Source organism: Taudactylus pleione, unplaced genomic scaffold, assembly GCF_031769625.1.
Source record: "Taudactylus pleione unplaced genomic scaffold, aTauple2 ptg000290l, whole genome shotgun sequence".
In the NCBI taxonomy this organism is placed as follows: domain Eukaryota; kingdom Metazoa; phylum Chordata; class Amphibia; order Anura; family Myobatrachidae; genus Taudactylus; species Taudactylus pleione.
The window spans coordinates 8,326,607-8,352,047 of record NW_028284692.1 but is presented as its reverse complement, the minus strand read 5'-3'; the positions used below and the strand labels follow the sequence as shown (position 1 = coordinate 8,352,047).

The following is a 25,441-nucleotide window of genomic DNA, read 5'->3' as shown; positions in this document are numbered from 1 at the left end:
TCGTCGCGTCTGGCGCATGCGCAAGATGGAGCTCCCGCCGTCGTGCGCATGCTCAGTGCACAACATCGACCCACTTGTGAGCGGACAGCCGCTTGCGAGTGGGTCTGAATCAGGCCCAATATCGAGAGTTTAAAGCAACTTTTTTTTTTTCTTAAAAGTCAATACTGGACTGTCTTAAAATTTGTTGGTGTAAATGACCATAATCACAGCACTTCTGCAACTCACCGCGAATTTATTTATTAACGGTTTCTTATATAGTGCAGCATATTCTGTTGCGCTTTACAATTGGAAACAACATTAGTAGAACAACACTGGGTAGTAACAGACAGAGGTAAGAGGGCCCTGCTCGCAAGCTTACAATCTATAGGGGAATAGGTGTTGATACACAAGGATAGGTGCTACATATTAAATATTGGTCCGGCCAGATTGCAGAGGTTCTTGGTGATCCAGTCACACGGGAATGTTGGCCTAGGGTTGGGAGGATGTCAAAGTGAAGAAAGAGAAAATATGTGAGGTTATGGAGGGAATCCCCTTGCGGGCGGGATATTTAAAAAAAAAAAAACAAACCCGCAGAGTTTTGCTATTCAGTTAGGTGACTGAAAATGGGACTTGGCGATTTCTATAGAAATCAACGCATCTTTTTTTCTTGCACCTTCAGAGCAAGTCTGATTTTTCCTAAAATCGATAATTTTAGGAAAAATCAGCGGGACTTGCTCTGCGACTCCGTCGGCACCCCCCTGAGGACTAATTAAGCAATTGGAAGTTTCCAATTAGCTTAATTAGTCCTCAGTGACTCACCTTCCGAAGCGGTGTCTTCCTCCAGCATCGAGAGCTGGGTCTTCTGCAGCAGGATGAGTATGTGAGTGTTTGTAAGTGTGCATGAGTGATTGTGTGTGTAAAGCCCCCCCCTCCCTCGTGCTAGTGTATACCCCTCTGTAGCCGGCGCTGGGAGAACTAAATCTCCCAGCAGCCCTTGCACAACCCAGCAACTTCCTCCCCAGTGACAAGATGGAGGGGAGACCCCCAAACAGGTAAGTGTAATTTTTTTTAAAATTTGCTTTGCATGTTGCAGGGTTTTCAGCTCTGAAAACTGTGCCCATTTTTATTTTATTTTTTATTGGATACCGGCCGTATCAAAAGGATGCATACCGCGGTAAACCAAAATTTGGCGCAAGATTTTTTACCTCACTAAACCTCGCTCTCAACCACCCCTATGTGTGGACTTTAAGAAGGTATATAATTATATTGGGAAACTATTAAGTTTTGCCCTTTACCTAGAGAAGTTCTAAACGTATCCTGTTGCCAATCATTGTCCTGTACTAGATAGTGTAGAATGGTGACTACCCATTTCTGAAATTCTATGGGATACCATTTACATTATGCGGACACACAGCCAGGCCCATCATTCAAAACTCTGTTGTTGAGAAAATTATGTGGCATAGGGCAGGTCTGTTTCCACTTTAACAGAAAGGTGATTAGATATACTGTTATGCTGGGTACACACTGGTCGATATATTGGCCGATCATTTTATCAGCCAATATATCTGCTGGCCGTCGGCCAGTGTGTACAGACGATATGTCTGTGATCCGCGTCGTCCACAGACATATCGCATTGGCTGTGCTGCACAGCCGATGGACAGATATGTCTGCAGATACTTGTCCATTGGCCAGTGTGCACTGGCGGTCTGCAGATCGCTCGCACACACACAGCGGCAGCTGCGGGCAAGGGGGTGGCCTCGACCAGCCTCCCTGCCAGCGGGATCCGCGGCTGCCGGATAGATGATGGCCGTTCAGTGTGTATAAACGACCATCATCTAAAAATATATCTACAGTTCACTCGATCTGCAGATATATCTTTCAAGTGTGTACCCACCTTTAGGCTGACATTCAATTCCTGGTAATGGGCGGTCATAATTTTCAGTTGCGCTCACCCTTGTGAATTACAGTAAGGCTGCATACACAGATTTTTCAGCACACTTCTATGAATGCGAAGGAAAATCTTCAATGTTTATGGCTGCAAGCTGATGGAGAAATGATTGGAATGCCGTCTCCTCATGCCCATAGAAATTGAATTGCCATCTTAAGCGCTTTTAAGGCTACATGAAGTTCATGAGAAGCCATTATTCACACATAAGATTAGATAAGAGTACATTTTATATTGGACCCAACCTCTTTAGGGCATTCTTTATAGAATGACAGCATGCCATGCCAGCTTCTGCTGAGATTCTGAGTTTGGATCAGTTTTGCGGCTCTCCTGATAAAATAGGACATGGCAATTCTTTGTAGGCCACATTAATTACGCTGCTTGGATATAAATCTTTAAAAATAGAACAACAGACCCACTTCTATAATTCACTGTTCCCACAAAAGTGCTTTCAGAATAACTAGAGCAGACTAGATGGGCCAAGTGGTTCTTATCTGCTGAGAAATTCTATGTAACACGTAATACGATTGTCTGGATGACTGTACTTAAGAACCAAATTGATCACTTTTAATTTAACTTTCATTATACTTCCCCATAGCTGCAGTGTTGGGAGCTGCCTTTCTATATCATGGCCAGCACCCATTGGGGAGGTGCTATCAGCAAATACATGTGCAGAGGACAACACAGCTACAAGGTACATCAGGTTAAGTCATCATTTGTTTGAGAATGTGTTCTAACCTGTTGAATTTGAGTTAGTCATTGCTTACACTATATGGAAACCTGGGACTCAGACAGGCATTGCATTTATCCTCCACACAGACAACTCTTTTTGTGCATCAGAAAATGTTTTTATTCCAAGACATATTTTGTCAAAACAGCATCCATAAACCCTTGTAACTGGGGTTGTATGTAAATATTAATAGAAAAGAGTCCTGAGGCACTATAGGAATTACTTTCCAATGTTCTTATAGAAATGTACAACCCTGCTTAAATTTTTTTTTTTTGTCTAGCAAAACTCTAACCAGTTGACAGCAGCTTCTGCTAAAATAATATAATAAATATTTGGTTTGCATTAAACAAAAAAAAAAGTAGGTCATTCAGTGATTAAAGACCGTTGCAGCAATATCTTGGATGTAAAATGTTGCATTCATTACCCTGTAGGTGTTGCAGTGTGAAATATTCATAACCATAATGAACCAAGTGCAGAAGACAACTTGAAAGACAATTACCCTGCATGCAGCCTTTGAGAATAATACCCTTGCTTGAATGGACTTCTCCCCCCCCTCTCCTTCAGGTCCAGCATCGTAATTCACATTGCTAATTTTACATTCCCTTTTTGTGTATTTCACGATCCTGTTTGCTGTATAGGAGATGACCTAGCTGGCATTTTAAGGGGGGGAAGGATCTTTATTGGGTTGCATGGGAAGGTGACCCATTGAGGCTTTGGTAGCTTTTGCTTAGTCCCTCGCCTCTGCCCATGTCCATTTCCAGAAAATCAACGGGCATTTCTGGCGTTTCTTGGCATAGATGGGTTGTCTTTCTCCTGCAAAGTCCAGTCTTGCACGGCCTCACCAAGGCCAGAAATAGCGCCCCCAGAGCCATCCCAGCAGCGCATGAGTAGAATGCAGAGCCGTAATTCTGGGTCCAGTCTACCAGCACTCCTGTAAGGAACGTAAACAGCGTTGTTATGTAGCCCTCATCTCAATGCATGCATACATGTTGTACAGTGACATTCTAGGTTTCCTTCATTTGACCGAAAGGTTCAAAGCGGTTTTGCCACATATATAGTATTAAATTGCACTGTCTTTATAACACTACAAGTTATTTTTTTTTTTTGCACAAAAGAACATTAGAATCACTTAACTTCATTACCCTACACTCTGATGCTATAAACAACTGAGATGTGATTGGTAGCTCTGGGTTACTGTAGGGGAAGTTTTTCTTTGCACTTTTAGTAAATTAGTATTGATCTGTTTTGTTGCTCACTTACATTTATATATAATGAGCGTTCAAGTCGCACATCTGTATTGGGTTGGGTACGGTATGCCGGCGCTCAGGATCAAAATCCTGACGCCGGCATCAAAACAGGGTTAGGATACTGACACCTGTTTATCGATATCCTAACCCTGCTTCTCCAGTGCATAAACCTAACCTCCCCCTCCCCTTTCGGGATGCCGGTGCCGGGATTCTGACAAGTATCGGGATTCTAAGCGTTGGCATCTTGACCGTCGGGATATTGACCGCATCCCTCTGTATTAACCTTGGCTGCATTCAAAAGGTACTTATCATTTTAAATTAAAACAAATGCTGTTTGGGCACTTTTCCTATAACTTATTAATTCCGTTGGTGACACTTAAATAGTCGTATCTGGGGAAAATGGATCTGAGTAGAAGAGCGTTTTATCTCTGTTGTGTTGTGGAGATCCCAAGTCCCATCTCCGTCATTCTGCTCTAATACGGCGTATCATTAGATTAGCAGTTTGACCGGATATTGATGGCTATTTTAAAAACAGCATGCTGCCTTGTGGGTAATATATCTCCAGTGTTTTTTTTTATGATGGGCAGTCCCCTGAAGGTTTTATTAATATTTCTAGCAACTTTCCTTCAGACCATGACAATCCCTGCCCAAAATAAAAAAAAAAACAGTGACTACAATAACAAAAGATACTGTGTAGAGTGTGTATTACTGAATAATGTTGGTGTACATATTTTTAAAAGTAACTACAGTGCAAAGGCTCCCATTCACTGTGCGATATGCACCTTGCGGGCCGACATAACGGGCGGCCCCTATATCCCTTAATGTAATTGTCAATAAAAGCCTTTGGCACTTATGAAATGCTTGTAATTTTACTTCAGTATACCATAGTAACATCTGACATAAAGGTCTAAAAACACTGAAGCAGCAAACTTTGTAAAAACCAATACTTGTGTCATTCTCAAAACTTTTGGCATTGGCTGTACATTAAGGGGACTGGTATCCCCCGAAAACAGGTGTTTTCAGTGGATATGCCGCAATTATTTACTGATAAATAGAATAGACCCTATAGTGACATCACTGCACAGGGATCCCAATATATCAAGAGTGCCTATGGTAACAAATTAACAATAGGAAAAAGGTACAAAAGGTTTTTAAGAGGTTAACTACACAAATAAATAAATGAAGACCCACTAAAAGCATTTGGCTTTTATAAAAAGACAGTAGAAACTATAGTACAATACAATTTACCCGTTGGGGAGGCTGCATAGTAGCAGCAAAATATTTGTTATACACTTGAGACCGATATCACTGGATCACTACCTGCAGAGAGCAGTACAGTGTACCATAAAGGAACGCCATTGGACCAAAATCTACTTTACATTAAGGATTAAAAAAGTTATAAACAACACCCCCCCCCCCAAATAGCTTTTATTTGCTCTACTTTGCTAGTTATGGTTAATCATTACATCATCGCAGTGGTTCCCAAACTTTATCAATTCAGGGCACCCTTAGGGTCTCCATAGTTTTTTTTTTTTTTTTTTTTAAGACACCCCTAAGCCAAAATAATTACCGACCAGTCCCGTTTATTAAGTAGTTGAGTCAGAATAACATAATATGTATTTAGGTCAGGACAGAAATACCTTTTATACTTAAGTTGTTTGCAAAAACAATACACATAATTCCAAGGGAAAATGTTTCTCCCTTTGCCCCTCCACATGTCTCTTATTGCAGCCCGCTTCCTTACCATTAGAGATCGCCAGTGCCGTTCTGCAGCATCACTCTTCAGATCTCATAGGAAATTACGGAGATCAGACACGCACCGCATTGTGGGACCCCAACAATAGGCAGCCTCTCGATTCACTGTCTGTTGCTTTCCACTGACAGGACCTCTCCCACAGCTCATCGCCCCCAACCCCTCTAACCCCCCCTGGAAAGAAAATATTCATAATTTAAATACACTGGGCAGCCTCGTGTGGCACCCCAGTTAGCAGCAGCACACAGTTTGGGAACCACTGCATTATTGGATAGCAAATGCCTATATGTTGGGCAGCACAGACGGTGTATGGTTAGCGTTACTGCCTCACAGCACTGAGGTCGTGGGTTCGATTCCCACTACGACCCTAACTTTGTGGAGTTTGTATATTCTCCCTGTGCTTGCGTGGGTTTCCTCCCACATTCCAAAAATATACTGGTAGGTTAATCGGCCCCCCACAAAAAATTGACCATAGTGTGTATGTGGTAGGGAATATAGATTGTAAGCTCCACTGGGGCAGGGACAGATGTGAATGGTAAGATATTCTCTGTAAAGCGCTGCGGAATATGTGTGCGCTATATAAATAACTGATAATAATAATAATAATATGTTGCAACAATTCTGGTATACAACCTTTATTTGGAACAAATATCTTTAAGAGCCAGCAATTTTGACAACTGAGCAACCCCATACTTTTGGGGATACATGGTTTGCGTTCTCTCTAGACTGTTTTACCGGGCCACTGCATTTCAAAGGGCAGAACGCACCCTGCCCTTATGGCAGCGCCCCGCAAAAACAACCCCAGGGTGCCGCCCCCACCCATGGGCCGCATTGTCCCACAGGTGGGTGGGGGGGTGGATTGCGGTGCAGTTCTCTCCGCCGGTGAATAGATGAATCTACTCACAGTGAGGTTAAGAGCTTGGGGGCAGCCCGGCATTTCCGTAAATGCTGGCCACGCCCCCAAGAGTGTGAAAAGGGTGAGTCTTAAAGACGCGTCTTCTTTCCTCATGCCCATACCCCTTTTCCGGGCGCATGGATGCCTGTGGTGCGCGCAAGAGTGCACTTTTTATATGGTCCGGCGCCCTGCCCCATGCCGAACCTAGAATGAACAAAACATGGTGATGCACAATGACTAACCAACAGTGATCGCGCTGAGTGACAAAATATGTGGGTCCCAGGGACCCTCCACCCCATTTTTGGGTCCCATCATAATTTATGCTTTAGAGCTCCCCATATGCCTCTCAGACCTCCCCACATGCCTCTAAAATGCCCATCTGATACCCCCAACAACATCAGATCTCCTCACATGCCTTTTAAATGCATGTTTAATGCCTCCATGATCTTACAGATGATATGACTTGTCTGTACACACAACCCATAGTGAATAAGTAGGCTTACCATATCATCCCTTTAAACTGGGACACTCATGGATTACACAGGTTCTGTGACTCATTGAAACCAGGTGAAATCCAGGCTTGAAGTCAGCCAGCCACAGAACCTGTGTAATTAATTCATGAGTATCCCGGTTTAAAGGGATAGTATGGTTAGCCTATGGTTTAGGTAATAGGCATATTTACCAAAGGATATATGTGGTATATCCTAGAAGGCAACCATTTTCTGTGGCGGTATATACATTTTAAAAACTACTGGGATGTATGTACAGGAGACCACAACAGATATTACAGATATCTGCTGCAATGCCCTAGTCATCTTGTTAGGGCAGGCGGGGGGCGCTTTTCAGAAAGGGACACTCTGTGCGCCTTTGGCACGCGCATGAAAAAGGGGTGTGGTCATTTAGAAAAGGGGACGTATCCTTGAGATGCTTCCCCTTTTCATCACTATAGGAAGCGTGCCCAGCACTAATGGAGATGCTGGGCTGCCCTCAAGCTCTCCCTCACTGCGGCCCACAAGTGGGGATGGCTGTTTTTAGCTTTTCACTGTATAGTAGGCCTTATTCACGTTACGTCACACAGTAGTGCCCCTTATAACACATTTATGCCACGCAGTAATGCCTTTTACACATTTATGCCACGCAGTAATGCCCGGCCTGTACACATTATGCCATGCAGTAATACCCCTTTAGACATTATGCATCCCCCCTCCCCAGCAGCCTCTTACCTAACTGTGTCCCTCTAGCAGACCTCACCTGCTGCCTGGCCCCCCGCACCTGCATCAGCAGGCAGCTTGAAAATAGCGCTGCTGTCAAACAAATCAGCGAGCTCCACTTGGCTCACAACCTGCGCCTATTTGATAGCGATGCGTGCAGGACTGCTGGGCCGTGTCACCAGAGACACACTGTGCTGCCGCCAATCCCTAACAGCCTGACAAGGATTGGCAGCGGCACAGTGTGTCCCCGGCTCTTTTTTTTTTAAAAGAGAGTCCCCAGTCCTTAATACCAGATAAAGCGTATTTTTCGATCACTGTAACCAATACATTCTACTGGTTAAATGATCTTAATATTATACTAGTTTAACTGTCGCTTTTGCTACTTTGTGCCAACCTGGCATCTTTTAAATGGCCTCGTAGCTTTACAATACACTTGCCAGAAAGCATTACAACTGGCTACTGGTGATTGTGAGGTTCTAGATACAGCAGACAGACTTATATTCTACTAGAGGTATTTCAGGCATGGTCACCACAGATGGCAAGAATGGCTCAGAGTGCTGTAATATAATGCAGTGTATAACACTGTATGTAGCGAACATATACTGGCCAGCAATAAGTTACACTGCAACTTAGAGTTGAGCTAAGACTTGCCCCTCTCCCTCCAAACTCAAAATACGTGTACACATCTGAACTCTTCCCCCCCCCCCACAACATGAAAAAACATGATAAAGCTTTACTTTAATTAACAAATCATCATATTTCACATGCTTGACTGTATTTGTTTGCATTCTAAACCCTATTTGAAAGTGCCATAAGCAGGTTTTGTTTTCAGAGGTATGGTATATTCTTCTCTACCATGTGGTTTTAGAAGTTATCAACCGAAAGTGTAAGTAGCAAGTAGATTGTATAGTTTCTGCTTGGTCAAAAACTGCTACAAGCATGGGACTTCCATGGAGTGAACTATGGGCTTTAGAGATGTACTGTACACAAACCCAATGGTTTGCGTACAACTTTGATTGTTTGAGATCTGTGCTGGTCTCTTTCTGACACTACGGTCGCAGTGCCCCTAAACTGTAGCATGTCCGTTTTGGGGCAGGGAATGGGCGGCAACAGCCAGCATTCCTGAAAATGTGCATTTTCTGGGAATGGAGAGACCAGTATCTGCGTCTTCCGAAGCAGATTTCCTGGCCTCTACTACGGAGCTGCAACAGCCATTCTGAGTAGCCTATGGCTTACTAAGATGGCCAATGCTGCAACGTCTGACGCAGCACCCCGAACTGCGATGCCGCAAGGGGCGTCTTGTTCTCAGGCACCTCCTGCGGCATTGGCATATGTTAGCAATTCTGAAAAGGCCCATTGTGCAGAGAGGGCTAAGAAACAGCCACTGAGATTCTAAATAGTATTTCAGAGCTCTACAAAACATAACAATGTTCTTACCTCCAAGTGGTGGTCCAGCCAGCCCTGCAATGCTTTGAATGAATACATAGACTCCAACCCCAGATGACATTTTCTCAATTCCAACGATATCTTCTTCTGCCAGCATTGGAATGTGAGTACCGGTCACTGTCCCCAAAATGCATCCAAAGAATACACTACACATCATGAGTCCCCAAAAGTTGTGAGCAAACGGGAAAGCTATCAAGGCCAGACACAAGAGGATAACAAATACTAGTTCTATGTAGATCTTTCGGATGGGCTTCTTATTGAGAATCCAACCAGCACCAATCCTCCCGAAGACCTCGGCGATGGCCATAGCTGACAACATGTATGCAGACAAGTCCTTGTCTATACCTAGGCTCAGACTGAGTGGGATGATGTACAGTGATGGGGCAAAGAACCCCAGTGTGGCAAAGAGGCCAAAAAGTGCATAGCATATAAAACTGGAATTTTTTAATACTGAAAAATCAAGAAGAGGTGGTGGTTTCCGCTCCTCTATTTCCACCTTGTCATCCATCTCCTTTTTGTCCGTTATCATTTCTGTGCGCTTTTCAAGTTTCACATTGACTGGAACATTCTTAGGTGAGGTAGATACTTCCACTCCAGAGTCTATGGAGTCTAAGGATGTGAGTGTCTGCTCATTTTCAAGCATGAAGGCAGTCTCCAGGTTTTCTGTCTTTGGAGGCTCTTTGGTTTCTTCCTGGGGCTTGATGACTATTGGCCTTAGCAAGGCACCACACACCACAATATTCAACTGCAGAGCCCCCACTGTCAGCAGACAATATCTCCAACCAACATGGTCGTTTAACGCAGTGATGGCTGAGATGGAATAGAATATAATAATGAGATCAACTTGACAAGCGTTTGGTAACAGCTGAACAGAAGAATATAAAAAAAATAACTTGCAAATGTCATGTAAGCTATGATATGTGAGGAAGTAATACTGCTGGCCACATGTTGCCATGTTTATTGCAGGACAAAGCAGCAAGGGCCTGATTCAGAGATGGACGCAATGCCTTTAACATGTTGAGCGATTAACGGTAATCTGCGCATGAGTCATGTTTTATTACCGTTGTTGCTTGCAGTTTGGATTTATTCATAAAGTGATTGATGTGCATGGACAGTTTGTGGGCAGCAACCGTTGGAGGGAGGGGGGGGGGGGGTGACAAACACAGGCGTGTCACATCCATTTTTGGAGCATGTCTCAGCCTGTAACTGATTCTGTACGCAGTAAAAATGGCTCTGGTGGCTCAGTTGCAGTGGCCATTCTGCGCGGCAATAGGGTTACTAAGGAGTCCGCTTATCCACTGATCCGCGACCGATGCTGCGTCATTGTACACAGTCGAATGGATCTGCAAAGCTACCGATGGGCGTCTCATTACAAATCTACTGCTTAAAATTTGCACCTGCGGAGCCATTCATGTACATCTCTGACTCAGGCACTTCGTGTAAAATTATCAGTTGTATGCGGTTACACTCCTGTTCATTTGTATGAAATCTATAAGACAAAATAGTTAACACAACATCTGCAGGATACAACATTACCTATTTCTGAGCAATTACTATATATTAGCTGAAGATAACAGCTTTGGGAAGGGGGGGGGGGGGAGAATAAATGAATGCAGCATGTACAGAAGTGTGGGCACCCTGTCAGTCAGTACTTGGTAACGCACCCATCGGCAGGAAGCGCAGCTTCCAGCTTTAGGATTTTCTTTTTATTCTTCATGGAGACACAGAAACAGCCTTGGGTGGACTTGCATGTATTGCACACCAATGTTTAATAACATTCATATCTTGGAACAAAGGCCACTCCAAAACTTTAATCTTTCATTCCTGTAAAAGGGCCTATCCGTTACACGACTTTGTGAACAATCCGACCAAAATTAGGATTGACAGACAGAGACCTGTTTTGTGGGAGGTAACAGGGAGTGGTGGCAAAAACGCAGGTGTTTCGTGACCGTTTTTGGAATGTGTATCTGCCTACATCTGCGATCCTGTACTCAGAAAATATGGCATCAGCATCTCATTACCCGCATGCATTCTGCGCGACCATAGGGGGTGGTTTATCGAAGGATCTGCTGAGCATTTGTATGCAGTTGCTTGTATTTACGAGGCTGCCAGTCGGTGTCAATACATTTCCAGGGGGCTGTAGCATTAACACAGTTTTGGACAGCAGCTGCGTACAAAATCGCAGCTGCTACTGCATTAGCATCCACATCTGAGGCCCTTTGTTCCAATAAATGTCCAGAATATTGAAGTATTCATTTTGCATACATCAGATACTGATGTTTGTGGCGAGGCTGTAGGAAAGGTGTCATTCTGACAACTCTTCTACGCAGATCATTTTTTTGTGTAGGCGATACTATTCTGCAGCCCAGTGCCAGCTAAAGCTTCCCCATGGCCATTTGCCGTGATCATCTGATCAACAGTCCTATTACAATTTTCTTATTGATCTTAATTATGCTAATAACATTTTAACAGTGTAAGTTTCAAATTGGCTGCATTTAGACATTTTGTATTAACCCTCCCTTGCTCTGAGTGAGTCAGTTATCTTTGTGAAGTCCTCAATTAGTTGCATAGTAAAGCGCATGACTGCTGAGAGGTCAGACTACTTAACAGTTAAATGGTCTTCATCAAGTTTCATTTAAGGCTGAAGGAGACCAACACATTTTGAGGCTTTAAAAAAGGAAGTAAGAATGAATCATCTGGGAGGATGCCCAAACTTTTGCACATGACACCATGGATTTTTTCCTAAAATCTATTAAGGTCAGCAAATATAAATTATGCAAAAAGAAAAACGTCATCATAAAATATGCACATAGCAGATAGTGTAAACCAGAGGTTCCCAAACTTGGTCTTCAAGTCACCATAACAATCCAGATTTTAAGGCTATCCATGGTTGAGCACATATGAGTAAATCAAAAGACTGAAGTACTGCTTTAATCACCTGAGGACAGAGTTTGGTAACCTCTGGTGTAAACTTTTTTCACTTAATTTAATTACAAATGTGATTTTGGTGCAATTTTTTAAAATACATTTAGATGCACCAAATATTAAGCATGACTAATCTCTAGAGAATGTTTACAATATACACATTTTCTACAGTGACCTCTATACATAACAAGGATGTAAAAAATAGCTTATTGTAACATCTTTAATCCATCATTCACTGTCACTATTTATTGTATACCAAGAGTATGCTGTTCTTCATATGAGCACCAAATAGAATTCGATCATGCTGCAACACTAATCTGACTATTGCACAAACCTCAATATCCTACACAGACCTGCTGTGCAGGGGAGCCACGTAGGCTGTAGAATAAAGAGCATGCTCTGGGCAGACACAAACACACACCAGTGGTGTTACTGGGTTTTTTTTTGGGGGGGTGTCGAGCAGGGCTCGTGCCCTGGGCGCCGTGGCAAGCCCTGCGGAGGGGGGGGGGGGGCGGGGGCGCCGCTGGCCAGAGCATTGTACCTGCACGCCCGCTCTCACCAGGGGGTAAGGTGATGGTGTGCTGAGACGACGCGGTGGGGAGAAGATGGTGTGCTGAGAGTTGACGCAGGGGGGGAGGTGATGATGTGCTGAGAGACGACGCAGGGGGGAGCTGATTGCGTGACAGACGACGCAGGGGTGGAGGTGACTGTATGCTGAGAGACGACATGGGGTTGGTGATGGTGTGGCTGAGAGTTGACACAGGGGGGGCGGTGATGGTGTGGCTGAGAGATGATGCACGGAGGGAGGTGATGGTGTGGCTGAAAGATGCAAGGGGAAGGAAGTTACACAGAGGGCACGAGTCTGGTTGTTCCGCTGTTGTATGATGATGACCTTGTTAATATTCCTACACAAACAGGCATCTTCCGGACAATGTGACCTACATGAATATTGAAAACCGACTGAAGATGTCGTCGTCCCTGGGAGGATATATTTCTTCAGAGGTTCCACATTGTGAGAAACCACTGTATAGGTAAGGTGCATATGGAATGGAAAGGAATGTTCCCAGAGTGACAAAAATGGGTGGGGTGTCATGTTGGCACGCCACATTTTCAGTAGCCACGCCCCTTCCTGTATGTGACCATGCCCATGTATTTTTGGCGCGCAACCTATGTTTTTATAAGGTGCCCTGGTTACGCCACTGACACACACACTGCCCCCCCCCCACCTCGCTCTGCTCCCTGCCCTCTGTTATAAGATGCACAAGATGGCACTGTACCTGGAGCAAAGGCAAAAACAGCAAAACATTCTCCAGTGGAAGCGACGGCAGTGACCAATGAGCGGCGCTTGTCAAAATACTGTGACAAAATGGTGACGGTGGGAAGGAAGCTGAGACAGTATCCGAGACCTGAAACATGCATTAAAATTGCATTTTATTATCACATACCTCATCGTCTGGATAACCCAGCAGCTCATTTTTATTATTTTAATTAATATTAACCTGTTAGGATAAATGTAAGTTTTATACAGTCAGGTCCATAAATATTGGGACATTTACAGAATTTTCATATTTTGGCCTCTATTCACCACCACAATGGCTTTGAAATGAAACAAACAAGATGTGATTTAACTGCAGACTTTCAGATTTAATTTGAGGGTAATTACATCCAAATCAGGTGAACGGTGTAGGAATTACAACGGTTTCTATATGTGCCTCCCACTTTTTAAGGGGCCAAAAGTAATGGGACAAACTAAACAATCCTAAATCTAACTTTCACTTTTTAATACTTTGTTGCAAATCCTTTGCAGGCAATTACAGCCTGAAGTCTGGAACGCATAGACATCACCAGACACTGGGTTTCATCCTTGGTGATGCTCTGCCAGGCCTCTACTGCAAATGTCTTCAGTTCCTGCTTGTTCTTGGGGCATTTTCTCTTCACTTTTGTCTTTATCAAGTGAAATGCATGCTCAATCGGATTCAGGTCAGGGGATTGACTTGGCCATTGCATAACATTCCACTTTTTAGCCTTAAAAAACTCTTTGGTTGCTTTTGCAGTATGCTTCGGGTCATTGTCCATCTGCACTGTGAAGCGCCGTCCAATGAGTTCTGAAGCATTTGACTGAATATGAGCATATAATATTGGCCGAAACACTTCAGAATTCATTCTGCTGCTTTTGTCAGCAGTCAGATCATCAATAAATACAAGGGAACCAGTTCCATTGGCAGCCATACATGCCCACGCCATGACACTACCACCACCATGCTTCACTGATTAGGTGGTATGTTTTGGATCATGAGCAGTTCCTTTCCTTCTCCATACTCTTCTCTTCCCATCACTCTGGTACAAGTTGACCTTTGTCTCATCTGTCCATAGGATGTTGTTCCAGAACTGTAATGGCTTTTTTAGATGTCGTTGTCAAACTCTAATCTGGTCTTCCTGTTTTTGTGGCTCACCAATGGTTTACATCTGGTGGTGAACCCTCTATATTCACTCTTGTGAAGTCTTCTCTTGATTGTTGACTTTGACACATATACACCTACCTCCTGGAGAGTGTTCTTGATTTGGCCAACTGTTGTGAAAGGGTTTTTCTTCACCAGGGAAATAATTCTTCTGTCATCCACCACAGTTGTTTTCCGTGGTCTTCCGGGTCTTTTGGTGTTGCTGAGCTCTCCGGTGCGTTCTTTCTTTTTAAGAATGTTCCAAACAGTTGATTTGGCCACACCTAATGTTTTTGCTATCTCTCTGATGGGTTTGTTTTGATTTTTCAGCCTAATGATGGCTTGCTTCACTGATGGTGACAGCTCTTTGGATCTCATATTGAGAGTCGACAGCAAATGATTCCAAATGCAAATGTCCCACCTAGAATGAACTCCAGACCTTTTACCTGCTTAATTGATAATGAAATAATGAGGGAATAGCCCACACCTGTCCATGAAATAGCTTTTGAGTTGATAGTCCCATTACTTTTGGCCCCTTAAAAAGTGGGAGGCACATATAGAAACCATTGTAATTCCTACACCCGATTTGGATGTAATTACCCTCAAATTAAATCTGAAAGTCTGCAGTTAAAGCACATCTTGTTTGTTTCATTTCAAAACCATTGTGGTGGTGAATAGAGGCCAAAATCTAAAAATTCTGTCAATGTCCCAATATTTATGGACCTGACTGTATGTAATGTTCTGTCAAGGAATTAAAAAGAAATTACATAGGGCAATGATTATTTTATTCATGTTTAATCTATGTGGCAGAAATATGTCCCATTTATGTTCTCTGGCTCACCACCACCAAATATACTGAAATATAGAGACAAGCTATCACTACTATGCTACTTACCAGACACCACACCGATGGTTACATACATCTCCACAACGTTGCGTGCAAAGGAAGCCATGATCATTCCCAGGCTGATGAGGAAACCCCCAAGCATGACCACTGGCCGGTGTCCAAAGCGGTTGCTCAAAACCGTAGAGAGGGGAGCTGAGATAAACAGGAAAGGCATCAAATCCATGAATCTTCCGTGCCCAATTTACTGCCCAATTTGCTAAACATGAATTAAAGCAAAACTGGAAACCCTCCCATGAATCTTCAGCTCTATGGTCTACCCCCCATTCGGTCATTGGCAGCAGTCTTCCTTAACTAAGCATATTCTGCCATTGGCAGAATATGAAACAGTGGCTTTGCAATTGGAGAGAGTCACTGGCTCTGGCAGCGTGTTTTCCCCGTACATTAACTTTGTTACTTGAAGGTTACTCAGATGTGTTCACGCAGTTGGTCTAATGCTGCATCTTCGGATGCAGTAGCGGATCAGAGAAGTTGGCAGTGGGCATCTTTTTACTTAGTGGCTATCTTTTTGCTTAAGACACCTCCATCTCTGAAAGGCCCAGAGAGTCCCATTTCCCAGCTTTTTTTATATCAAGAATAAGAATGACTACTTAAAGTCAGCCAGAGATTCCAATAGACCAGCACCCTCTGTAGTAATAATCCAATATTGCTAATGATCTCTCCTGATATGGTGAGTGTGAGACATCTTGTGTTACAGGCAGGAAAGTCTTGTAAAAAGCTAGTGATTTTTTGTGAATTGCTGAAATAAGGAAACCTATATAATCTGTCCAAGCCCTCCTTGTTTTCCCACTCACTCTGAGCAACTTATCTAACAGATAAAATGATGGCAGGCCCATGACCGGAAGGACTTACCTGTGAATGTAAGAACAAAGACACAGATAGAGATGATCCATGATATCCTGCTGTTACTCTCATCAAAGTAAACCATAAGATCCTTGAAGAAGACTCCAAAAGACTTGATGACTCCATACGTAAATACCTCCACAAAAAAAAATGCCACTGCCACCGCCCATCCCCAGCCTCCGTCAGGCACTTTGGTATAGACGTTGGCACCAGAGCACTTCTCCATATCTCTCATCTTCATTTGCCTAGGGACAGGAAACAAAATAGTACATTGAATTAGTAATCCAGCATCCTCTGCAAATACTATTAACAAATTAAGGAAGCCAAGAGAGGCTATATACTTGTCAAATGACAACTTTCCTATGCCCAGACACCTAGAGAGACTTCAAATAATAGCTTACAAGCACACGTACATGGTGGCACCTTGAAGGACCATACACCAAACTGGTAGTCAAGAGTTTCTTTACAGTTTGTCCCGTTGCAGTGCAATTGAAGAGCACCTTTAGTGGTCATTATGTCACAGAAAGCAGTAGAGTACTTGTCTTGCCTCACCAGCAGTGATCTTTGAATTGAACTGCACAAAGTAGCAGTTGATAGTGTTACAAAAACAATACAAAAGACTGGTTTATATGGGTCTGCCGAATTTCTATATTTTATTTATTATATATATATATATAAAATCAAAAATAACAAGTTGCGCCCCTAGTGCAATATGTTCAATCATGCACCATGTGCTCAGTTAAAAAGTGATATAAGGCCTCGTATCAGAAGAATGTTTATTTTATATGAATGATGTGTATGTATATGTATAAAAAAAATTTTTTTTTTTCATTTCAAAATAGGCTTATCTGATAGTAGCTGGTCATAGGTATCAAGGTACCCCAATGCCTATGACCAGCTATTATCAGAAAAGCCTATTTTGACATTTTTTTATGTAATTCTCCATCTTTCTGTGTGTTTTTTTGTATTGTATATAAATGTTGTGAACTTACTACACTACGAGAGTGCGCCTCTCCTTTTTCTTATTATATTTTTGGAGTGCATTGCTATATGCTTTGGCCTGGTAGAGAAATCATCCCTGCAGAATCAAGTAAAGACAACAACCCAACACTTATTGTTTTGGGTTAATACTGTACGCATTAAATGAATGCAAGTGTGCCGGGATGTATTAACTACTACACTATAAGGTGCTCGTTCTCACCCTTCTGTTTTTCATAAATTCAAGACCACAAAACAAATGGTTTATTTGAAGAACCTACAGCTGCCACTGGACTACAGTGCAACATATATCTGTCTTTATAAAGCAATCTACACAGAATTCCGCAGTATGGCGGCACTCAGTGGGCTGGTACTCGGAAGTCTCCATTCTTTATTACTCTGCGTACCAGCCCACTGAGTGCCACCCTACTGCACCCCTTGTTTGACATATATATATTTAAAAGTGCGGTGCCTGGTTCAATGCTTCATTCTTATTGAAATTATAGACAAGCACGTTAATGGTAAAGACTATACGACCACCTTCAAGCAGCATGATGCTCCTGTAACTACAGTTGCAAATATTAATTGGTTTAAATTCAATGGGACTTTAGCCAACTTCCTTGGACGAGGCCACATGAGGAAAATCAACCCTAGATTAAACAGAAAGATAGAATGATAGAAAAAGAGCCAAGAAAAACACACTGAACTCCAAGGTCAAGGTACATCTGTGTCTAATAGCACCATGTGATGCGTTTTGAGCAACAGTGAGCTCCATGGAGAAAGACCCAGGAGTACTGAGGACTCCACTTTTTTGGAAAAAAAAAAAAAAAGGCCAGGCTTGTGTTTGCTAAAATATTGACAAGCCACAATGCTTCTTGGAAAATGTCCTTTGGACATAAGAGTCAAAACTGGAGCTTTTTGGCAGGTCAGCTCCAGAACACCATACCTATTTTGAAACATGGAGGCTTGCTTATGTATTGGGGCTGCTTTGCTGTGTCTGGCAGAGGGTGCCTTGAATCTGTGCAGGTAACAATGAAATCTCAAGACTTTCTGGAGCAAAACATACTGCCCAATGTCAGAAATCGGTCTGTTGCAGGCCATGGGTGCTCCAACAGGATAATGACCCAAAACACACAGCTAAAAGCACCCAAGGATAGATAAGAACACCACATTGTACTATTCTGAAGTGGCTTATGAGTCCTGATCTGAATCCCATCTATGGGAACAGCTGAAACATGCAGTATGGAGAAGGCACCCATTAAACCTGAGACAGCGGAGTAATTAGGAAGAGTGGGCCAAACTACCTGTGCAGAAATCTCAATAAGAGCTACAGAAATTGCAGCGAAGCCATTGCCTCTAAAGGTTGTGCAACAAAATATGTCCATGCCATTTTCATTTGTTTTATTAATTAAAAATATTCTGTTGAATCAAAAATGAAATGCAAAGTCTAATTTCTATAAAATATGGAATAAACAATGATGGATGCCAGTCATATTTGTCTTTTTAAAGTTCTTTCAGAGAAAAATAGGGGTCATTTTTTCATGGAAGGGTAGCTACAAATTTTTCCACATGTGTGTGTGTGTGTGTATATAATATAATTATTTTATATAAATATATCAAAGCAACATTTGTTGTAGGTTATTTGTCACACAAAATTAGATTTATCATTTAATTTTAGGACTTGGTGAGAACTAGAATTGTTAATTATGTCCTAAAATGTAAGTTGATTTGAAAGAATATCTACTTTTTTCTTTTTAACGACTGATTTAGAAGCTGGAATCTTATGAAGATTAGTTTAGCCAACAAAACAGCCAGTGTCCTTGGTGTCTATGCTATAATTTAATTGTTTCAGTGGTCCTACTGTTTTACTCCATTTACTAGAATTATTTTAAGTTTACATACGCTAAAATTGGACTTCTAAATTAAGCATGTATTATCTAAATCTTCACAAGGTGTTTGCACCAAGTAAGGCCAGCTGTTGTGAAACAAGTCCCAACATACCCTCCCATTGACCAGCTGGTAAAGCATGCTGGGACTTGTGGTTTCACAACAGCTGAAAAGCCACAGGTTGGCCAGGCCTGCTCTAGGTGAAGCCTTCTGGGCTACTCTGCTTCTATTACTTCCCCTGCAGAAAACCAGGGGCGGTGGGCACATTAGGAAAGTGGCAATGCATATTTAAACTACAGTCCATGTATTTTTATTGTAAATAGTGGTAAGACATTTTAGAGCAGGGGTAGCCAACCTCGGTCCTCGAGAGCTACCAACAGTTCATATTTTCCAGATCACTCAGCAGGTGCACAGGTGTACTCATTACTCACTAACACATTTGAAAAGATCCACAGGTGAAGCTAATTATTTCACTTGTGATTCTGTGAGGAGACCTGGAAAATATGCACTGTTGGTAGCTCACGAGGACCAGGGTTGGCTACCCCTGTTTTAGAGTGTAGGCTAAACACAGGTGAACAGATAAATGATAAATCTTTATTGGCCACTGTATATTGGCACATGGGATTACATCAGTCAGCTAGTAAGAAGCACCAGGACTTGTACCTGTACTGAAATTATTGCATAGTTTTTAAGAGAAGTGGTTCTACTCGCTACAGAGTTGGTAAATTATGTCGACGGCAGGAGGTAGTCATGTAAATGAAGATAGATGTATACAGGTTTATAACTCTGATCAGGTCCTACCAGAGGGGTAGTTAAATCACACAGCAGCTGTTGGGCAGGGGAGAGTCAGTCCTCAGTGACATATGTCGTGTTTCTGGGGCTAAATCACACATTTACTAATACTTATAAAGCCAAATAAAAATTGTCTGTTTGTAATTGTGTGATTGGGATGGGTACGGGATCCCGTCAGGGTTAGGATACCGACACCTGTCAGTCGGTTTCCTAATGGTGCCCATCCACTAGGCGATTTTTGGCCCCTTAAAAAGTGACAGGCACATATAGAAACAGTTGTAATTCTTACACCGTTCACCTGATTTGGATGTAATTACCCTCAAATTAAATCTGAAAGTCTGCAGTTAAAGCACATCTTGTTTGTTTCATTTCAAAGCCATTGTGGTGGTGAATAGAGGCCAAAATCTGAAAATTCTGTCAATGTCCCAATATTTATGCACCTGACTGTACCTTCAAGATTCCGGCGGTCGGGATGCCGGCGCAGAGATTGTGACAGGTGTCCAGGATTCGGGATATTGACCGTATCCTGTGTGATTTAGTCCTAGAAACATAACATCAATGTTGATCGATTGTCGTCAATTTAAAATTGACCTTTAGTAAATATACCCCAAAGGCACAATAAATCTATTTAAAAAAGAGCACAAAGATCTGTTCCCTGTGCATGTAATGACGCAAGAAATTTAACAATACAATATGGTATGTTCAGGAGGTTAAGATTTCATACATAGTTCACATCTATGAACATATACATTCTTTTAGCAGAAATCTTTGCATATTGCAGACATGCCGTTCCCAACCACAAGCAATTACTGCAGAACAGTGAGACCTTATTGACACTAAATATGATCTATATTTAGAAGTTTGTTCACACCTGCCACAACTATCTGTATAGCTCACTCCACGAGCCATGGCTCCCAAGGACACACAACTCCTCTGTAATACCTGCAGTAATTTTCTTATGGCATGGTTGCCATGTTACTTGGTTCTACATAGTTTGATATTTTATATTAAAGTTATAGAGAGAGCTATTGATTAGTTGCCCCCAATAAACTAGGCGGCAATAATGGTGCGTACACACTGAGCGATTAAAGTGGACGACTGAACGATAACGATATAGTTATCGTTCAGTCGTCCACTTGATCGTCCATTTTTAACATCAAAACGATGAACAATAACCACGACGCGCGTTCCCGCGGATCGTTCGTCATTATCATTCATCGAGTAAACATGCAGGCCAACCTGACTATGTTGTCAGGTTGCTGCATGTTGGGGAATGGGGGAGAGAGCCCGGCGCTGAACGATATCGTTAATGATATCGTTCAGTGGGTGTGCTCAATGTAATGAACGACATTGAGCACACCCTGCCGGGGACACACTAGACCACAGGTTCTCAAACTCGGTCCTCAGGACCCCCAAACAGTGCATGTTTCCCATGTCTCCACACTGAATCAAGTGAAATAATTAGCTCCAACTGTGGACCTTTTAAAATGCTTCATTGAGTAATGATTACACCTGTGCACCTGCTGGGTGACCTGCAAAACGTGAACTGTGTGGGGTCCTGAGGACAGAGTTTGAGAACCACTGCACTAGACTATATCGCTCAGGGAGCATATCGTCTAGTGTGTACGTTCCTTAAGATGTAAAGGTCTAGGCACTGTAGCTTTGTCTCTGCACTCCATTTTGTGTTCTGACTAATTTTACTTGGTCTAGGCTTATAAATCCAGGAGAAGTAATTAGGTGTCCTTCACTTCTTGCAAGGTCTGCATTTTACTTGTATGATTCATGTCCTGGATATGAATTATAAAGAACATTGCTCGAGTTAACAATATGGTGCACCTATGTAATGTAGCAATGCTTTACATAGAAGTTCCTGCCTCCACTATTGCTAGGAAATTGCCCTTTCTGCAATAAAGTTGTAAAAATAAGCTTACTCACACAATCTTTTTACCAACTTCATTACTCTGAAGTTAATCACTAGATACTGTCATATTAGTGCAGAAGTCTGTCCCAAATATGGATTCTGTATCATAACTAAATGTTTATGTTGGCAATAATGGAAGCTACAGACTTATTTCCAAGCCTTGTTTTTTTTATTTACAAAAAAAATCACTTTATGATGAGGAAACTGCTATCAGATGTTTTGATAGTATGACTTTTTTTGTACTCATTTGTGACAGATGGTTTTCAGTAGTGGATCTCAGTAGAGCACCATACCTGTAAACCTGAGGGGTGCAAGAAATTTCAGTGTCTTGCAACCTCTGTGACTTGGGGGATAAAAATGAAGACACAATTATCTTGCGGAGGTCAAACCCGGGGTAAGGTTGAGTGCCATTTGGTTACATTTATAAAACTACCTACATGGTCTTATAAACGCAGGAAAATCTGACCACGAATTGTCTGCTGTCCTTTTGCGGTTTGTAGTTTTACAGTGCAGTTATATAAATGCCACCGAATGACTGGCTTGTTGCTGGTTTCCCTCTCCCAGCTAATGAGACAACCGTGTTAGAAGAAGGGCAGCGCCGCAGCGTAGATGTAAAACAAGGTCAAAGTTCTGACAAGGTCTGTAGTTTTAAATTCAATTGCATTGAGCAGGGTGTGTTGAATGACTGCTGTTAAATCATCAGCTTCATACAAATAGAGATATGCAGTATACAGTATCCTCTTTGGAGGATCATGTTATGTGAGCAGAGGCTGCCTTTAATGTGCAAGCTGGGAATTTCTGCAGTGCGCAAGGAGAAAGCTTGTGTTTTCCTCTGATCTGGGCACTCTGCAGACTCCTATATGGAGTCAGATATTACTACACATGTGAATTAATGGTCTATCCAGACACTGGAACACTTCTCCTCAGCTATTCACCACTGGCTGTTTGCTACTCTGCGTCAACTCCATGCGGGACATTGGCTAGCTTGGACTTTCCCAGGCTCATCACCTTTTCATACTGCTGCATTTACTCCTACATATTTACATCTTGCTCGTATCCACCAGAGGTGGAGGGAAAAAAAAGATGAATGAGTAATTAGAATTGAGGAGAGATCCTGGCTGTCCAGGGAGGACAGGGAATGCATAAAGCTATGAAGATCTAGAAAAACTGTTCTATTTTGTCCAGCAGTAAAACAGTCACACTCCATATACCACACACATGAAGAGTGCTGGTAAAACACACAATACACCCCTGGACGTAGACAGGGAGTCAGATAGCAGAGCGCTGTCAGTTGTCCTGAAAACTCATCAATCCTTATCCGCACCTGATCAGAACTGGCCAGATGTATGGTCATCAGCACTATTTAGGCTGCATATTATCAGGGTCACACGAGTAAATTACTACTGTATCACTCCATTTTGGTCACTGATGTTGCGTGGGTATATTCATTGCATCACCTAGTTAAACAATTACGTGGGGCTGTCCTAAAGTTACTCCATGAGCGAGATTCAGTACATGTGACAATTGTATCCAATATATATCATTTTGTTTTAAATATTATTACACAGTGCCTCATACAGGACGATGGGATATTTGTGCTCTGGCTGGGGAAGAGCGAGGCATGGAGTGACACCAGATAAAGGTTGTGTACTCTTCCAGGAAAGGCAGAAGTGTTGTGCAAACTCCCAGTTACATCATCTGTAGTCTTTCCTTTGCTAGGACACTGCAGTATATATACAGATGTATAGCTCCATTCACCCTTTCACAGCCAAGGACACCACATTGCTTGGTATATGCAACAGAAATACAACATAACTCAGTGATCATTTATTTATGTACAAGCAACACTTTCTGCAGCAATGTACACTAAAAAAACAAGAAGTATATAATGTGTTTGTCATCTTCTAGAACAAGCCATGATGGTTGCATTATAGCACTGTGTGTATGTAAAAAAATTGTGTGTATGTATATATACATACACAATATTCAGTATAAATATATTTATTGTGTGTGTGTGTATATATATATATATATATATATATATACACACACACACACACACACACGATCATATACAATGTCAACTGAATTGTATGTTTCAGTATGTATGTGTGTGTGTGTATATATATATATATTTATTTATTTTTTATTTATTTTTATATATTATTACACACGCAGGCAAACACAATTGACGACCGATTTGAACAAATACCTTGTCTTTAGCTAGAAGATCCTGTCCCCACCTAGCAGAATGTTTAGTTCCCGTACCGGGGCCGCTGACCTGTGCAGCAGCAGAACTTCCCCATAAGGTAGATAGGTAGCAGGAGAAGATGCAAACGGTGCATTTTGCTTTTCGTATCTCCCGCGTTGTTTAAAATAAAGAAATAAGGGATTTGTTTCTGTCCGTACAGTAATGTTCTATTTACATCCAGTAATATTGAGTGCAAAGCACAAGTGCACAGAGAATACCCTAGTATGTGACATGTGTCTATATAATGTGTCTATACCTCCTCCGGGCATACATACTCACTGTGCCCCCCCGGGTGGTGGTGGTGGAGCTGCTGCTGGTCAGCCTGACAGCATGGTTCTCAGGGGCCCCATGACAGCTCTCCGATCAGCAGCCAGCACTATTCTCTGACTTTATATATATACCGGCTTTAGCCGGTCGGAACGGGAGCGCGCATGAGTGTCGGGGCCGTGCCTCCCTGTCATTTAACCCTGCAGTGGTCGGAAGTTTGTGAGTTAACTCTTCTTTACCGCCATGCATTAACCCCTGCAGTTCTGCGAGGCACACCAGTGATGGTGCCAGGGCAGGGAAGTTGGGTTGTGCTGCATGTTAATAATAGCTTAGGGAGAGTGTGCGTACGGCATGAGCAGTGCACCATAGCTGTTGCAGTATATATAGAGATCGGCTTTTTGAATTGGCTTCCTTATAGTCTAAGCTCTCCAGCGCTAGATTGCAAGCTTTTGGGACTAGCTGGCAACTGTGGTGTAGCAGGGCATGTGAGGTTATCTGACACCTGCTGGTACTCAACGGTACTGCAGTGGTACTTTATTATTACAGGAGATTGGCTAACCGTTGTGTGTAGGTGCCCATCCACTTGCCGAAAATACTGAGTGATTGCACGATTACGACATCGTAATCGTGCAATCTCTCAGGTATCAGCTGCAAATCGGGCATTAAAATGTCTAAAACGGCGCGCGCCCGCTGGTCATTTCCGACATCTACCATCGCCCGAACAAGACTGTCAACCTGACGACAAACGTTGGCTTGCCCATGTTCGGGGATGATTTATGTGCATACATTGAACTTTGGAACGTTCAGTGTATGCACTTTTCCCCGCGGGAGAGACGACGGCGCGATTACGATGTCGTAATCGTGCCGTCGTCCCCGCATCTACAAGTGGATGGGCACCTTAAATTACACAGTGTAATAATGTATAGTTGTTATACTGTGTGCCGTTCATTTAGGCCAGTTTCACACACAGCGTTTTTTGTCCGCCCGGAAAAAAACCTGATGTTTTTTTCCTGTAGATCTGTACCTTTC

The 25,441-nt window shown here is 42.5% G+C and overlaps 1 protein-coding gene across 5 annotated transcripts; it reads right to left on the bottom strand.

Moving 5' to 3' along the window:
* Nucleotides 1-237: 237 nt before the first annotated feature.
* SLC16A6 (solute carrier family 16 member 6) lies at nt 238-24,563 on the bottom strand. 5 transcript variants are annotated; one of them, XM_088482641.1, is made up of 7 exons: nt 24,421-24,563; nt 20,424-20,514; nt 16,326-16,561; nt 15,465-15,608; nt 13,409-13,537; nt 9,198-10,016; nt 238-3,585 (listed from the first exon to the last, which is right to left on the bottom strand). In XM_088482641.1, exons 3-7 carry the CDS (start codon nt 16,555-16,557, stop codon nt 3,332-3,334), a joined length of 1,578 nt encoding a protein of 525 aa, XP_088338767.1. In that variant the 5' UTR covers nt 16,558-16,561; nt 20,424-20,514; nt 24,421-24,563; the 3' UTR covers nt 238-3,331. The 5 variants fall into 5 exon arrangements, with proteins under 5 accessions (XP_088338767.1, XP_088338768.1, XP_088338769.1 ...); XM_088482642.1 differs by having other exon boundaries at nt 24,425-24,563; XM_088482643.1 differs by lacking the exon at nt 24,421-24,563 and adding an exon at nt 24,107-24,337.
* Between the last annotated feature and the right edge of the window lie 878 nt (nt 24,564-25,441).

Coding starts and splice junctions, on each gene's coding strand:
- SLC16A6 (XM_088482641.1), bottom strand. CDS start 16,557: ATGAAGATGAGAGATATGGAGAAGTGCTCTGGTGCCAACGTCTATACC. Junction 15,609..16,325: donor CTTTGTTCTTACATTCACAG/GTAAGTCCTTCC, acceptor TGTTTATCTCAG/CTCCCCTCTCTACGGTTTTG. Junction 3,586..9,197: donor GGCTGGACCACCACTTGGAG/GTAAGAACATTG, acceptor CGTTCCTTACAG/GAGTGCTGGTAGACTGGACC.